This window comes from Mus caroli, unplaced genomic scaffold, assembly GCF_978045245.1.
Source record: "Mus caroli unplaced genomic scaffold, Mus_caroli_1 scaffold_1, whole genome shotgun sequence".
Classification (NCBI taxonomy): Eukaryota; Metazoa; Chordata; class Mammalia; order Rodentia; family Muridae; genus Mus; species Mus caroli.
Window position 1 is genome coordinate 136,572,118 of NW_028227256.1, and position 17,122 is coordinate 136,589,239.

General features: G+C 39.1%; 1 protein-coding gene across 5 annotated transcripts in view; it reads right to left on the minus strand.

Moving 5' to 3' along the window:
* The window catches only part of LOC110288164 (complement factor H), a 115,169-nt gene that overhangs the window by 33,575 nt on the left and 64,472 nt on the right, over positions 1-17,122 (minus strand). For 4 of the 5 annotated variants that reach the window (XM_085841599.1, XM_085841595.1, XM_085841593.1 and 1 more), the window contains 2 exons: positions 5,656-5,838; positions 4,379-4,555 (listed from right to left, as the gene is read on the minus strand). In XM_085841599.1, the coding sequence (XP_085697725.1) occupies positions 4,379-4,555; positions 5,656-5,838 (360 nt within the window). The remainder of the gene's footprint in view (positions 1-4,378; positions 4,556-5,655; positions 5,839-17,122) is intronic. The other variant, XM_085841600.1, reaches the window with a different exon arrangement.

A 17,122-nucleotide genomic window follows, 5' to 3' on the forward strand; every position in this document is an offset into this window, starting at 1 on the left:
GCTAAGTAAGAAGGTGGGTTAAGTAAGAAGGAGATCACCCTGGGAAGCAGCAATAGAATGAGTTTTGTGGGTGAACTGGGGACAGCAGGGAAATATGGTCCACAGAATCAACTAAGGAGGAATCATAGAGGCTACAGAGACTGGAGCTGCAATCAAAGAGCCTGCATGTGTCTGTGCTCCGTCCTCTGCATACATAGTGTTGTTTATCTTGGGCATTTTGTGGGACTCCTAACATTGGAACGGGGAATGTCTCTAATTCTTTTGCTTGCTTTTGAGACCATTATCCTACTTGATTGCTTCATCCAGCATTGAAATGAGGATTTGTGTCTAGTCTTATTGCATCTTGTTATGTCATGTTTGGTGGATATCAATGAGAAGCATGCACTTTTCTGAAGGGGAAGGGAGGAGAAACGAGTCTGGTGGAGAAGGGAAGGTGGGAACTGGGTGGAGTCAATGAAGGGAGGCTGAAGTTGGGGTATATTATAAGAGAGAAGAATAAGTAAAGATAAAATTAAACAAAAGTAAAGAAAACAAAAGAAAAGATGTTTGGGTTACTGGAATTCCTGTTGTAAGATATCTAACAGTTTGTTTTTTGCTTTTGTTAGACAGGGATGAAGTGGTCGTTTTACTAGTGTACAATGGTGAAGATGAACAATTGGGAGTAAAACACTTTCTTTGGTTCAGCTGTAGATTCCATAGATAATTGTAATGCACACCTTTTGGTATCCAACTTTATAAATGCTCCCTTTATCCCTTTTCTGTGCTGCTAGCAGTAAGAATATATTCATTTAATCTAAACTTGAATTGAGTCTAAGTGTGTGCTCTTTTCTAGTGGAAAGAATGAATGCCATAATACAACCAGATATTATTGTAGTTTTATTTGTTCTATCCTGTTTATGTATTTTTGCTTCTTTTATACAAAGTATTTAATAAGTATACCATAATACTCTGTTTTAATGTGAAAAACAATCATTCCTCAGTTACTGTGTTTATACAGAGTGTGTCAGTCCATCAATTATGTCTGTTATACCCGTGTGTGTGTGTGTGTGTGTGTGTGTGTGTGTGTGTGTAATGTAACACTATCTAATCATATCAGTTTGCATTGCCATCTCAGTCACTCCATTTCCTCTCCTCTAATTCACATTTCCTGTCTGGCCTGGAGACATTGAAAGTCCATGGGAATTTGTTGGGTAGCAGTTTCTTTGAGATTAAAATACTCCATCCTTCTGGGAAGCTCCTTAAGCAGGGAGGTAAACAACTCAAAATAGCTTCAGGGAGTCCCTGAAACTGAGCAGATTCAGCAGGCTTCTCCCTACCAGAGTAAACCAGATAGATTGCTGAGAATCACTCAGACAAGCAAAGCTGCAAGGAAGGAGCTCAGACCACCCTAGATGCAAAAAAGAAAAATGACATTATACCAACTTCCCAGAAAAAGCAGGATCCTACCCAGCACCTGGAAGGTGCTTAGTCAGCTGAGTCACTTGGAAAAAAAAACCAAAACATTCTTCAACCTATTGTGCTGCCTACCAGTTATATATTATGCTCATCTGTGTTTTTGTCAGCTGTCAGCCACAATGGGTAGGCTTTGGGGATTTAGCTCTCTATGAGTCATTTCTTCTCTTATAAGAAATCCCTCCTCCATATTTCTGAAAGCAACATTAATAAAATTCTGAAGAGGTGAAAGGCAGCAATAGTTATTCATTCTTGTACTCTACACTCTATTTTAAGCTCTTGTCCATGGAGAAGTCTGCTGTCCTTGGAGAAAACTGGTATGCTTGGAGTAATATGGTCCCCATTCTTGGACTCTGGGAAAGCATTCAAAGCAAACAAATATAGATATAACATCTATGGACAGCTTACATCAACAGGAAAAGATGGTCACAATAACAAGATAAGTTAAGAAAACATGAATCTTTCCCAAGACAAGCTGCCCCATTTTAAATGTGTGTTACTTCCCTGACAATATCAGTTTGAATGGTAACATTCCTTTACTCATTTACCCAATCATGTCATGCGAGGCTTGAATGCCACAGCATGCTATTTTTTCCCTATACAAACCCTTAGCCCTAGTTCTGAGTGTCACTCTCCTTCCTATTACATCAGGAAAGTTTGTGTCCCAAGCTAGAGCTTGAATAAAGACTTTCATGGGCTTGCATTGTGGTTTCTGGTGGGTTTGATTTTTTTTTTTTTTTCATTTTGGGCACAACTAAAGGTTCAAGTTGGAATTTGGTGGTATTTGTACATTGGTCTGTCAAGAGCTCCTTATCTGGGGTAGGTAGATTTTTCATATTCCCTCTATGGGAAAAATTCTCATACATGAGAATGGTAAATAAATAATTTCATATTATATTTTACTTCATATTTGTCATGCTAGTACTGACCCTCAGGTAAAGTACTATCTCATGGAACTAATATCCCTTTACTTACCTTCTATTTTAGTATTGCATTGTAGAAAGTCCTGATTTCATAATTTTGAACTGCTTTTAATCAGAGAGAAACTAATGATCACCATTTGTTTAATTTGATTTTTTAAATATGTAAATCACTTGTTACTATTTGTTTGTTTATGAGATGTCTTCATTTAGAGTAAAAGATCTTGAGCCCATTTCCAGGTTTAAAACCTACCCAAACCTACCAATCCTTAAATCGGAAATCCCACCAATCTCTGAGCATGAATACCCACCAATCCCTGGATTTATCTTGAAATATCATTCCCCACCCTGGAAATGTTCATCCTCCTAAACTCACTCTACGTATGCCCCTCGGTCCCCCCAATCTTATATTTACCTGCCTCCTGCTCAGTTTCCTGCTGCATCTTGGCCAAGCAGAGGCAGCTACCTCCTTACTGTAAGCCCCTTGAGGTCAGACAAGTGACTGAGCTCCACCTTCAGACTACTATAATGGCTATTTTCCTTGAGATGCTAATGACTAAGTTCCTTCCTACAGGGGGGAAAATGACCTAAGATGAGCTCAAAATCTCACCAATCACTGAGCTTGTTCTGATACCTGGATAAAAAAAAATCCCACCAATCCCAAGGTGCCCTTGAAAGCATATGCACCCCCTAGGCCCCCAGAATATCCTATACAAATCAAACTCCTGCTAAGTCTTTGCTGCTTCACTCTGGAGCAGACACAGCTTTCTCATGTCTTTTTAAATAAAGCTCTTGTGTGAGGTTTGCTATTTTTGGTGTGACTTTGTACTTTTCCTTGGCTCCTTGCTGCCAGTGTACCTTCCCCTTCAGTGCTGTCACACCTCCAGTGGGCTGCAGCAACTCCATTGGGGAAGCATTTCCCTTCAGAGCTGTAACACAATTCCTATATAACCCAGACTGGTCTGTATTTCAAGAATGTCCTTCTTCTACCTCCCAAGACATCTTGACAGGGGTAGGTATCCACATTTGAGTGGACCTTCGAATCTGCAAATCAAATTTCGCAGTATCTGCTACTAGTTTTTTAAAAAAAATTTTTTTTTTCAATTTTATTATCGTTTATCCTCTGCCCTCATACTGTTCAAGGTTTCCTTTTTATTTCTTTTTTTCTTTTCTTTTTAAAGATTTACTTACTTTACGTATGAGTGCTCTATATGTATGGACACCTGCATACTAGAAAAGGGCATAAAAACTCTTTACAGTTTATTGAGAGCCACCATGTATTTGCTGGGAATTGAATTCAGAAACTCTAGAAGAACAACCCATGATGTTAACCACTGAAACATCTCTCCAGCCCTCAAGTTTTCATGACCTAATTTCATACTTCAATTCATAATTTTGATACTGGAGACCTAGCCTACATAAGTAAGAGCTTGAATAGTAAAAGAATTGTCTTCTAATAAGAGATACATGATATACCCAGGCTACACAAAGGATTCATTAATTTAATGAAATTTTTGGTTTGTTTGCTTTTGGAAATGGAACTTAGTATGTAGTCCAATATACCCTCAAAATTAAAATTTCTTGATCCTGTGTCTTAATTGCTAGAATCATAATGGTATCATATACAACTGATAAATATACTATTTTAAAAAGAGATTATCAGGCCAGAATGATGGCTGTTTGTGAGAGTGCTTGCCTCTAACCCTGGAGTCCTGAATTCACTTAAGATGAAAAGAGAGAGCTGGCTCCCACAGGTTCTCTGAAACCTACATGTGTATTGCAGTATACACACCTCCATAAACACACACATGTATGCATGTACACACACAGGATAAATAAGTGAATGTAATGAAACAATAAATGCAAATATAAACATCAATGTCTTAGAAAATGGTCCTTTTTCATAGGTTACATAAAATCATAAGGAAGATTCAAAGAATTTCAATTTTTAGCACATAAGTTCACTATTGTTCTTTAAAAAATATTCCAGAGAAAATAGCACTCACCATAACATGAGGGCGTATCAGACCATCCATAATAAGTACACGTTATAGAGCCTTTGGTATGTTTATATTCATTTTCATATCCAACGAGACATTCATAGTCTAATTTGTCATTGAGCTTAAACCATGTACTGTTATTCTTAGTTACAGAATTCTCAAATACAGGCATATCACAAGACTCTAATGAAAAATAAAAGAGATTTTATTTCAGATATGTCAATAGTCATTATGAGTAATTAGCATGAGAACAAAAGTCTTAATAGATTAATATATGATAACAAATTAAATACACTATTGAAGAACCTAAGGAGACCAACAACAATTTACTTCCTTGAAAGTTATTAAAATGGAAGATACAATTCTATATAGCATTGATATTCTTAAACATTTATAAAATATTATTTTAGAAGTAGTTTCTTAGCTTAATTTTTCATATACTTCTTGCTCACTCCAAAAGAATAGACAAGTGAAAATGTGTATTTTTAGGCGAATATGATAGCATTTTGTGAATTAACATCCTACATTTAGTAATTAAAATGATTCATAAAATAAGGAAGTAGATTAGCTGAACTTAAAACTGGAATTATACCAAGAGTTTAATTTTTAACAGTAAAAAAATCCAATAAATATTTGTCAGTTACAATTTAATGTAGATGAATATTACATGGGTATAATTTTAATTGCCATTTCTTTAATTAGATCTTGTAAAATTACAGTGGATTAAAATATTAGATATTTTAAAATTTGTGAATATCTTAAATCACCTTATTATTTATGTTGAATATTTTTTTGAAAAAGAGCACTGGGTATTTTTCTAATAAATAAGATTAGATAAACTAATTGTTGATCCTAGAAAATCTTTATTAACTTTTTGTCCTAAAACAAGGGATTGTTTCCAAACACCAAAATTTGCTGGTACCGGGAAGCATTTCTTTCTTTCCAATATCAAAATATTTAAAAAGATCTTCTAAGAGGGATATATTCTGACACGGACCTTAACTCACAGTGTCAAATACATATTATAAGGTCATCACTCTTTCAGGGAGTTGCAGCTCTTCAAAGACTTCTTCACTAGATTTAAAACTATAGGATATTTTAAAGCATTGAAAAGGCAAATGAACTGATACTCTAAAATGCAGGAATAAGTCGAAATAGAAAAAAAAGTGGTGTGTATTTTTTCTTGAAATTTACAAATGAAAAATAAGAGCATATAAAAGGAGAATAAAATTAAAATGCTATCCATCATCAGTATAACTGCAACAATAAAATAAAATACTCACTAATGCATAAGGGTTGAGGTGACCATCCATTTTGAAGGCAAGTTATTGATCCTGATGCTTCTCCAGTATTTGTCACATATCCCATTTTACATCTATAGGATGTTTCTCTATTTAGAGGATATGTACGAAAAGATTCAGAAAAAAACCCATTCTCAATTTCTATATCTGATACTGAACATGTCTCTGAAAGGGTAAAAAGTAAGGGAAAAATTTGTGTATGCACAGCAGCTTAAGGATTTACAATATTAAAAAATACAAAAGCAGCCATTAGTCATTTATACGTGAAAACCCGAAATAATCAAAATCATTCACATTACTAGGCCACAAAAAATAAAAATGAACAACAACAAACCTTATAGGTTTTAAGATAAATCATCATAGTCATCTGAGATTCTGAACACTCAAGTTTTACCAAAAAAGTTTGCCAAACAAATCTAAATAATTTCAAATGGAAATCAATCAAACTCAGTATTCCTATTCTGCAGTTTTCCAATCTCAAGCACTAGTAGTAAGTTTTCCCAGAGTGCTGCTACATTATTCAAGGGATTGTGGTGGATATGAATGAAAATACATACATTTGTGTCACCAATTTATTCCCCCAACAACAACAAAAAAAATTTCCAGACACTCATTTGGTAATGTTCACCCATTATATGCAAGTATCAATAAGAAAGCCACATACAAAAATCTATGTAATGACCACAAAAATCTGTCTGTACTCAATATTCACATAGACAAGGAACACAGACCTATGTTAGTAACCTGAGACACTTCAGAGGTTAGGCATGGCCCCCTGGTTGAGCGATTGGTCCACCTTCCCATATCTAAAATTTTAACCCAGAATTGTTCCCATCTAAAAGAAACACAGGGACAATGAGAAGAGCAGAGAATGAAGGAAAGGCCATCCAGAGACTGCCCCACCTGGGGATCCATCCAACATGCAGACACCAAACCCAGACACTATAGTAGATGCCACGAAGTGCTTGCTAACAGGACCCTGATATAGATGTCTCCTAAGAGAGTCTACCAGAACTTGATGAATATAGACATGGATGTTCACAGCCAAACTTGGGACAGAGCACAGGGTCCTCAATGGAGGAGTTAGAGAAAGGGTTTGTCCTTCCCTAAATTTCTTTAATAGACTTATTCACCTCTTCTTTTTGGACCACTTTCATCTTCATTAAGTAGGTTTTATTATCATTTTCTTGTGCTTCAGTTGTTTTAGAGTACTGAGGGCTTCATGGAGTAGGATACATGAGCTCTAGTCGAAATATACTGCCCTATCTGTTGTTGGTTGTATTCTTTTTTTTTTTAATATTTTTATTACATATTTTCCTCAATTACATTTCCAATACTATCCCAAAAGTCCCCCATAGCGCCCCCCACTTCCCTACCCACCCATTCCCATTCTTTTGGCCCTGGCATTCCCCTATATTGGAGCATATAACTAGTTTATAAACATCTGTGTTTAAAAGGAATTTTATCTCTAGATGTTGATTTCTGGGTTTATGGTTGCTCGATGGTTTTTATTTTTTCCCTCTCTGATTTCTGTTTGTTCTGTGGTCTTTGGATCTCTGTGGATGATTGAGCATGGACCCTCCACCAGAGATGGAAGATAGACTTCTGTTGGCCTGTGTGGACTCTGATCTGGTACATATTCATTTTCTAGTTGGAGGTTGGTCTTCTGACAGGAATAACCTATAGCTGGTGAGTGGGTGTCAGGCTGAGGGAAGCAAGAGAGCAGGGAACGTTTGTAGGTGACTGGCCTACTGGTCTATTGGTTGTCATTGGCTGTGCATTTTTTTCTACCTTATTCCATTTCTTTCAGTAGCATGTATGTATTGTTCTTCTATGCTATTGGTTTTATAACAACTGAATTTTATTTGAAAGATGGATTTATATGGATCTATAACAATTTAGCTATTTATACAACTGGAGGAATATGTTGACTATTTTATAATGTGTTAAATAGTGAGTTATTTATGAAAATTTGAATATGTTATTAAATTTTATAAAGAATTTATTATAAAAATTTCTACAACTAAAATTAATAAGTACTATGACATTGTGTAGGATTCATTCTAGTAATCTAGCCTATGGTTTATAAGTAGGATTGGGACATTTTGCATCCATAACAGCAATGAGCAAGGCTTCCAGTTGAATTGTTGAATGAATACCTTAAGGAATGTCAAGGATTCCCCCCCCCCAAAAAAAAAAAAAAAAGCTGAAGGGAAAAAAAAAACTCAACAAGATCTAAAACTGGAAACAGAAACAATGAAGACAGTAAAAAGTGAAGAAATTCTTGTAAAAAATCTAGATAAATAAAGAAAACATTGGATGCAAGCACCACCAATAGAGTACGAAAGATGAAAGAGCTGTTGTAGACACAGTAGAAAAAACACATACACTGATCCAAATAAAATGCTAAATCTGAAAATTTTCTAACACAAAATAGTCCAGGAAATCATATCTACTATGAAAATAACAAACCTAAGAAATATAGGAATAGAAAGAGAATCCAACTCAAAGTCTTTAGTGATTTAAATATGATTAGCTCATTGAGTGTGGTCTTGTAGGAGAAAGTAAGTTACTATAGGCATGGGCTTTAAGACCTTCATTCTATCTGCCTAGAAGCCACTCTTTTCCTAGTGGCCATCAGATGAAGCTGTGGGATAGTGAGCTCCTCCTGCACCATGCCTGCCTGAATACTGCCATGTTCCTGTCTTTTTGATAATGGACTGAACCTTTGAACCTGAAATCCAGCCCCAATTATATATTGTCTTTATAAGAGTTGCCTTGGTCCTGGTGTCTTTTCACTGCAGTAAAACCCTAAGACAATGACCCAGAAAATAATTTCAATGAAGTCATAAAAGAAAATTTTTCTTACCCTGTGGTTTCCCTTCCCCCACCTGCTTGAACCTGCTTGCTCAAGGGTGGAGTTTCCTGCTCATTCGTTCTGCTTCGCCCACTGCTGGACCCTGTCGGCTTTGCTGCTTGGAGGCACACACGTGTTCGTCCTGCTACTGGACCCCGAGTTACTTGGCGGGAAATTGGGATCCCTCCCCCTTCCTTTATAATTGAATGTTGGAATTAGTAAAGGTGGGCCTTGAACATGGAATCGTCTTGGCCCCATTCTTTCTTCTGCCCCGTCTAGCTTCCTCTCTTTTCAGCTCGAACTGCCATTCTCAGTTGAACAGTCCGCAGTTGCGGACTGCGGGCGGGCCACAACAGTTTGGCGCCCGAACAGGGACCTGAAGAATGGCAGAGGGATGCTAAGAGAAATGGCTGCTGTGTGGAGCTCCACAAGAAAGGAAAGTATCTTCTTATCGGGCATCAGAGCAACGGACAGGTACACATGCTAGCGCTAGCTTAAAATTTCAGTTTTGTAAAGTGTTGCTGAGGATGCGGTAGGATACGAATTAAGTTTGAATCAGTGCTAACCCAACACTGGTTCTGCTTGGGTCAGCAGCGTGTTAATCGGAACTAGATACAGAAACAGGTGGTGTGCCGCAGCTTTTTAGAAAGCTGCTTAGGTGGAAGAAGGAAGGGTTTAAAGTCATGGATCAGGCGGTTGTTTTTAGTTTTCAGGAGTTGTTTCAGGCCAGAGGAGTAAGGCTTGAAGTACAATTAGTAAGAAAATTTTTTAGATAAGATAGATAGCTGTTGTCCATGGTTCAAGGAAGAAGAAATGATAGATTGTGGAACCTGGGAGAAAGTTGGTGAGGCCTTGAAAATTGCTCAGACAGATAATTTTACCCTAGGCCTCTGGGCGCTCGTAAATGATGCTATAAAAGATGCAACTTCTCCAGGGCTAAATTGCCCTCAGGCGGAGCTTGTGCTATCTCAGGAGGAGTGCCTATCAGAGAAGGCCTCCTCAGAAAAAGATTTTCTTAACTCAAAAATTGATAAATGTGGAAACTCTGATGATGGACTGAATTTTAACAAAAATCACTCAGATAGAGGAATTGCCCATTACCTTAATGAGAATTGGTCCTCTTGTGTATCTCCCGCTTCACCTATAGTCACCACTTCGGGAGGTGCTACTCATAGGGACACACGGCTAAGCGAGTTAGAGTTTGAGATTAGCTTCAGAGGCTGACTAATGAGCTTTGGGAACTAAAAAAGGTCTCAGAAGCGGAGAAGAGTAACTCTTCTGTTGTTCATCAGGTGCCGCTAGAAAGAGTTGTGAGTCAGGCTCGTGGGAAAGGACAGAATTCGTCTAATACGCTAGCCTTTCCTGTGGTCGAGGTAGTTGATCAGCAAGATACTAGGGCCAGACATTACCAGACCTTGGATTTCAAGTTGATAAAAGAGTTAAAGGCGGCTGTTGTGCAATATGGTCCTTCAGCCCCATTCACTCAAGCATTACTGGACACAGTTGTGGAGTCACACTTAAGCCCCTCATATTGGAAGGCTCTTTCCAAGGCTACCCTGTCAGGAGTAGATTTTTTGCTTTGGGATTCTGAATGGCGAGATGCCAGTAAGAAAACTGCTGCTTCTAATGCTCAGGCTGGTAACTCAGACTGGGATAGCAACATGCTTTTAGGAGAGGGTCCATATGAGGGACAGACAAATCAGATTGATTTTCCCGTAGCAGTGTACGCGCAAATTGCGACAGCCGCACGCCGTGCTTGGGGAAGGTTGCCAGTTAAAGGAGATATTGGTGGAAGTTTAGCTAGCATTCGGCAGGGTTCTGATGAACCATATCAGGACTTTGTGGACAGGCTATTGATTTCAGCTAGTAGAATCCTTGGAAGTCCAGACCCGGGTAGTTCCTTCGTTATGCAACTGGCTTATGAGAATGCTTACACAATTTGCTGAGCTGCAATTCAACCACATAAGGGACAGACAGATTTGGCGGGATATGTCCGTCTTTGCGCAGACATCGGGCCTTCCTGCGAGTTCTAGCAGGGAACCCACGCGCAAGCAATGTTCTCGAGGAGACGAGGGAATAATGCATGCTTTAATTGTGGAAGTTTGGATCATTTTTGAAGTAATTGTCCTAAGAACAAGGGCGCCAAGGGTAGACAAACAGGCTGTACCCCAGGAATATGTCCCCAGTGTGAGAAGAGCCTCCACTGGGCAAAAGATTGTAAGCATAAACCAAGGGTTTTGAGCTGCCCGGTGCCGGGAAACGAGAAAAGGGGTCAGCCCCAGGCCCCGAGTTACTCAAAGAAGTTTATGGGGCTATAAATCTGCTGCCCAGCCAACAAGATCAGTTCTTGAGCTTGTCAGGTCAAACCCAGGAAATGCAAGACTGGACCTCTGTTCCACTGTCCACGCAGTATTAACCCCAGAAGTGGGAGTCCAAACTCTGCCTACCGGAGTCTTTGGACCACTGCCCGTAGAAACCTGTGGCTTTCTCTCAGGACGAAGCAGTTCTATTGTAGAAGGCCTGCAGATTTATCCAGGTGTTATAAATAATGATTATGAGGGAGAACTTAAAATCATAGCCGCTTGCCCTCATGGTGTTATAACTATACCCACTAATCAGAAAATTGCTTAACATACTTTGATCCCTTTACGCCAGTCACTGTATAGATTCTTTGAAAATGAGGAAGGACAAAATAATTTTGACTCCTTGGGTGTAAATTGGGTGAAATCTATCACTAATCAGAGACCTAACCTTAAATTGACTCTTGATGGAAAAGGCTTTGAAGGATTAATAGATACTGGGCCGATGTAACGATTATAAGAGGGCAGGACTGGCCCTCAAACTGGCCCTTGACTGTTTCCTTGACTCACCTTCAAGGAATTGGGTATGCCAGTAACCCAAAACGTAGTTCCAAATTGCTAACCTGGAGAGATGAGGAAGGGAAATCAGGAAAGATTCAGCCGTATGTTATGTCAAATTTGCCTGTGACCCTGTGGGGAAGAGATCTGTTGTCACAGATGGGTGTTATTCTGTGCAGTTCTAAGGAGATGGTGACTGAGCAGACATTCAGGCAGGGACTCCTGCCTGGTCATGAACTAGTAAAGAAAAGACAGGGAATTAAGACCTTTGAGGATCTTAAACCCCACTCTAACATGAGAGGTTTAAAGTATTTTCAATTGCGACCACTATCTTGCCTGCATCCCACGCCAAAAAAAAATTCAATGGCGTAATGATATTCCGGTGTGGGTGGATCAGTGGTCTTTACCTAAAGAGAAAATAGAGGCTGCTTCTTTGCTATTGCAGGAGCAATTAGAAGCAGGACATTTGGTGGAGTCTCATTCTCCCTGGAATACACCCATTTTCATTATCAGGAAGAAATCTGGAAAATGGAGACTATTACAAGATTTAAGAAAGGTTAATGAAACCATGGTACTTATGGGAACCTTACAACCGGGGCTCCCCTCCCCAGTAGCCATTCCTAAGGGATATTATAAGATTGTTATAGATTTGAAAGATTGTTTCTTTACCATCCCTTTGCATCCAAAGGATTGTGAGAGATTTGCTTTTAGTGTTCCTTCTGTAAATTTCAAGGAACCCATGAAAAGATATCAATGGACAGTTCTCCCGCAGGGTATGGCTAATAGTCCCACATTATGTCAAAGGTTTGTGGCAAAAGCAATTCAGCCTGTTAGACAACAATGGACAAATATTTACATCGTTCATTTCACAGATGATGTCTTGATGGCGGGAAAGGACCCCCAAGAATTGCTTTTGTGTTATAAAGGTTTACAAAAAGCCCTAGCTGATAAGGGATTGCAAATTGCTTCTGAAAAGGTACAAACTCAGGATCCTTATAATTATTTGGGTTTTAGACTCACTGATCAAGCTGTTTTTCCCCAGAAGATCGTTATTCGTAGAGATAACTTAAGGACCTTAAATGATTTTCAAAAATTGTTAGGTGATATTAACTGGCTTCACCCATATTTAAAGCTTACTACAGGGGAGTTGAAACCTTTATTTGATATTCTTAAAGGGAGTTCTGATCCCACTTCCCCTAGATCCCTTACCTCAGAAGGATTGCTGGCCTTACAGCTAGTGGAAAAGTCCATTGAAGAGCAATTCGTTACCTATATAGATTACTCCTTGCCGCTGCACCTGTTAATTTTTAATACGACTCAAGTGCCTACGGGACTGCTATGGCAAAAATTTCCTATAATGTGGATACATTCGAGGATTTCTCCCAAACATAATATCTTGCCATATCACGAAGCAGTGTCTCAGATGATTATCACTGGAAGAAGGCAGGCATTGACTTATTTCGGAAAAGAGCCAGATATCATTGTTCAGCCTTACAGCGTAAGTCAGGACACTTGGCTGAAACAACATAGTACAGATTGGTTGCTTGCACAAATAGGGTTTAATGGAACTATAGACAGCCACTACCCTCAAGATAGGTTGATAACATTTTTAAATGTACATGATATGATATTTCCTAAGATGACTTCTTTACAGCCTTTAAATAATGCTCTATTGATTTTTACTGATGGCTCCTCTAAAGGGCGAGCTGGGTATCTTATTAATAATCAACAGGTTATCGTAGAAAATCCTGGTCTCTCGGCTCAGCTAGCCGAATTAACAGCAGTACTAAAGGTCTTTCAGTCTGTACATGAGGCTTTTAATATCTTTACTGACAGTTTATATGTTGCTCAGTCAGTACCCTTATTGGAAACCTGTGGTACATTTAACTTCAATACACCGTCAGGATCCTTATTTTCAGAATTGCAAAACATCATTCTTGCCCGGAAAAATCCGTTTTATATTGGCCATATACGGTCTCACTCTGGTCTTCCTGGGCCTCTGGCCGAGGGTAATGATTGCATTGACAGAGCTCTAATAGGAGAAGCTTTAGTTTTGGATCCTGTTGCTCTGGCCCAACGTGATCATGAAAAGTTTCATCTCTCTAGCCATACCCTAAGGCTCCGACATAAGATCACTAAGGAGCAAGCAAGAATGATTGTAAAACAATGTCCTAAATGTATTACATTATCTCCAGTGCCACATCTAGGAGTCAATCCTAGAGGCCTTATGCCTAATCATATTTGGCAAACCCATTATGCAGAATTTGGAAAACTAAAATATATACATGTTTGCATTGATACCTGTTCAGGATTTCTCTTTGCTTCTCTGCATACAGGGGAGGCTTCAATAAATGTAATTGATCATTACCTACAAGCCTTTAATGCCATGGGGTTGCCTAAACTTATTAAGACAGATAACAGGCCATCTTATTCTAGTAAAAACTTTATTGCATTCTGTAAAGAATTTGGTATCAAACATAAAACTGGAATTCCTTACAACCCCATGGGGCAAGGAATAGTTGAACGTGCTCATAGCACCTTAAAGAATTGGCTTTTTAAAACAAAAGAGGGGCAGCTATTTCCCCCAAGGTCACCAAAGGCTCATCTTGCCTTCACCTTATTTGTCCTAAACTTTTTGCAAACTGACATTAAAGGTCAGTCTGCAGCAGACCGCCATTGGCATCCATTTACTTCTAATTCTTATGCTTTGGTAAAATGGAAGGACCCCCTGACTAATGAATGGAAGGGTCCGGATCTGGTTCTAATCTGGGGAAGAGGCTCGGTTTGTGTTTTTTCACGAGATGAAGATGGAGCACGGTGAGTGCCAGAGAGATTAATTCGTCAGGTAAACACAGATCCTGTCTCTTCTCATAAGTATCATTCTAAAGACTAAAATTCCTCTTGTGCTTAGAATTCAGCTGGGAATGGAATCTCCCAGAAACGCTGTTTTCCTCTGAGCCAAATCCCCTACAGGAGGCTGGAGACTAGCTTTAGCTTTACAATTTGCATCTGAATAAGTACCTGGATTTCTCCAAAAAGAAAATTTGCATTGCTACTCTCTCCTTGTCTAGATCTCTTTCTTTTTTTCAAGTAGGTCAATCTACATTCTCCAGCTGGACCTGCAGGCGTGCCTTCCCCTCCCCCAAGAGCACACAGGTGGCTACTGCTATCTCCCTTCCAAGGACATTCCAGCACGTGGCTTTCAGTCTAAGATAGAATTTAGATTTACCAAGAGAGCTAGGGAAGTAGAAATTTCATATATTTACAGAGATTAGTTTTTATTTTGATAGAGATGGGCTTAGTCCCTTAGCTGGCCTCTGGCTTTTCTCCCTTGCTGTTACTGCAAGGTGTCCTCAGTTCCTCAGGCTAGGGAATAACAGGGATGAGGGGGAAAGACTTCCAGCTCCTATTTTAGCCACAATTCGTGGTGTTACTAATGACATAATTCTTGTCTAGGCCTTGCTAAATCTGAGGTTGACAAGTCTCCACTAGAGACTGCGCAGGACTCAGACCTGCGCTTATTGATTCGTGATCATACGAATACAGTATGGCTACCGCTTGGCGCAGGAGATTACTGCAGGGGAAGGTCCAGCTTGACCGTTTATGAGTTCCCTGTTCGACACACCTGATTTGAAGGAGGTTGGTATCTGATTCCAGCTAAAAACCAAAAATACCTAAGGCTCTGCCTCCCCTCCCCAAAAGATACCAAGAGCCACAGATGTGGGTCGTGACAACACCCACGGGAGGAATCTGGTCAATGTCCACCCAAGCCAAGGTTAAAGGCCCACTCATCTACGGATGAGAAAATCATTTGATCACCTCAGTTAAGTGTTGCCTATTTAAACTTAATTAATAGGGGGGAGAGAGGTTGGAGACCATACTGTCGAAAGGGCAAGCCCTTCACTGCCTCCCACCCAAATAAAAAAGCCAATTGGCCTTGTACTAAGGAGCCGGTCTTGCCCCTTCTCCCTGTTTCCCTGCCTGTCATCCAAAATTGCGGAGGAATATCAACTCAGTGTTATTCTAAATTTGTTCAGTCAAACTTAGCCAGGGTTCCAACGCCCTACTTAAAATGCAACCAGGTAGTTACCTATTCAGCACTAATTAGCATTATAAAGTCAGAGCCTACAGCTCAGCACTATTTTGTTAGTGGTTTACTAGGATAATAAGGACAGTCTTAGCCAGATACAGTTTACCATTAGAAAAGATAGGGAATCCCACGGAAACAGGTTTTTTCTTTAGCCCTAAGAACTCAGGCAGAACTATTTAGCATAGATAATTTTTCTGCCTCAGGCCAGCCTTTTCTTTTTTTATTTTTTTGTTAACTAATTGGAGGAGATGTGGTTTCCCTTCCCCCACCTGCTTGAACCTGCTTGCTCAAGGGTGGAGTTTCCTGCTCATTCGTTCTGCCTCGCCCACTGCTGGACCCTGTCGGCTTTGCTGCTTGGAGGCACACACGTGTTCGTCCTGCTACTGCACCCCGAGTTACTTGGCGGGAAATTGGGATCCCTCCCCCTTCCTTTATAACTGAATGTTGGAATTAGTAAAGGTGGGCCTTGAACATGGAATCGTCTTGGCCCCATTCTTCCTTCCGCCCTGTCTAGCTTCCTCTCTTTTCAGCTCGAACTGCCATTCTCAGTTGAACCGTTAGCATTGTGGACTGGGGGCGGGCCACAACATTACCCTAAATTAACAATTGCTTATAAAGATACATAAAGCACACAGAACACCAAATAAAGGGGATCAAACAAGAAAGATCACCTAAAACATATTAAACAAATTACTAAGCATTCAGAACAGAGAAAGACTATTGAAAGCTACAAGGCAAAAAGAGCAATTAAGGTAGACATATTAGAATTACATCTGACTTCTAAAGGAAAATATCTAAAGTAAGACAAACAGGTATCCTTAAGACTAAAATATCACAGATGCCAGTCCAGACTACTATATACAGCAGAACTTTTGAACACTGTAGATGGAAAAGGCAAGAGTTTCAATGACAGCCAAATTTAAACCATATCTATCTACAAACACCACCCTCCAGCAGCTACTAGAAAGAAAAATCTAGCCCAGTGAGTTTAACTACACTCACAAAAACACAGGTAATAAATACACTCTCACTAGCAAAACCGAAAGACAGAAAACACACACACAATTCCACCACCACCAACAAACTAGTGAATTAAATGAATTAATAATCACTGTTCATGGATATTTCTAAATATCAATGAGTTCATTTCTCCAGTAAAAAGAAAAGACTAACCGAATGGTTTTGAAAACAAGAAAAATCCTTTGCGACATGTAAAAACATACCACATCAAAGGTAAACATCGAATCAGTGTAAAGGATGTTAGACTATTTATGAGCAAATTGGCCTAAGAAGCAAACTGCTGTATCCAATCCATTACCTAACAAAATAGACTTCGGACCAAAATTATTCAAAAGATGTGAGGTAGCAATACTTATTATTCATCAAAGACACGATTTGCAAAGATTATATTTCAATTTTTAACATCTATGCCCCATTCACATTTGTAAAAGAAAGTTAGTAAAACTTAAAATATATCAACCCTCAGACACTGATAGTGAAAGACTTCAACATCCCACTCTCTCCAGGTGACTGGACATCCAAGCAAAAAAAAAAAAAAAAATGTTATAGAGAAAAAGGAACTAATAGTTATCTACAAACATTTTATCAATCCCATGTGTTTATATATGTGCATATAATTTCTTA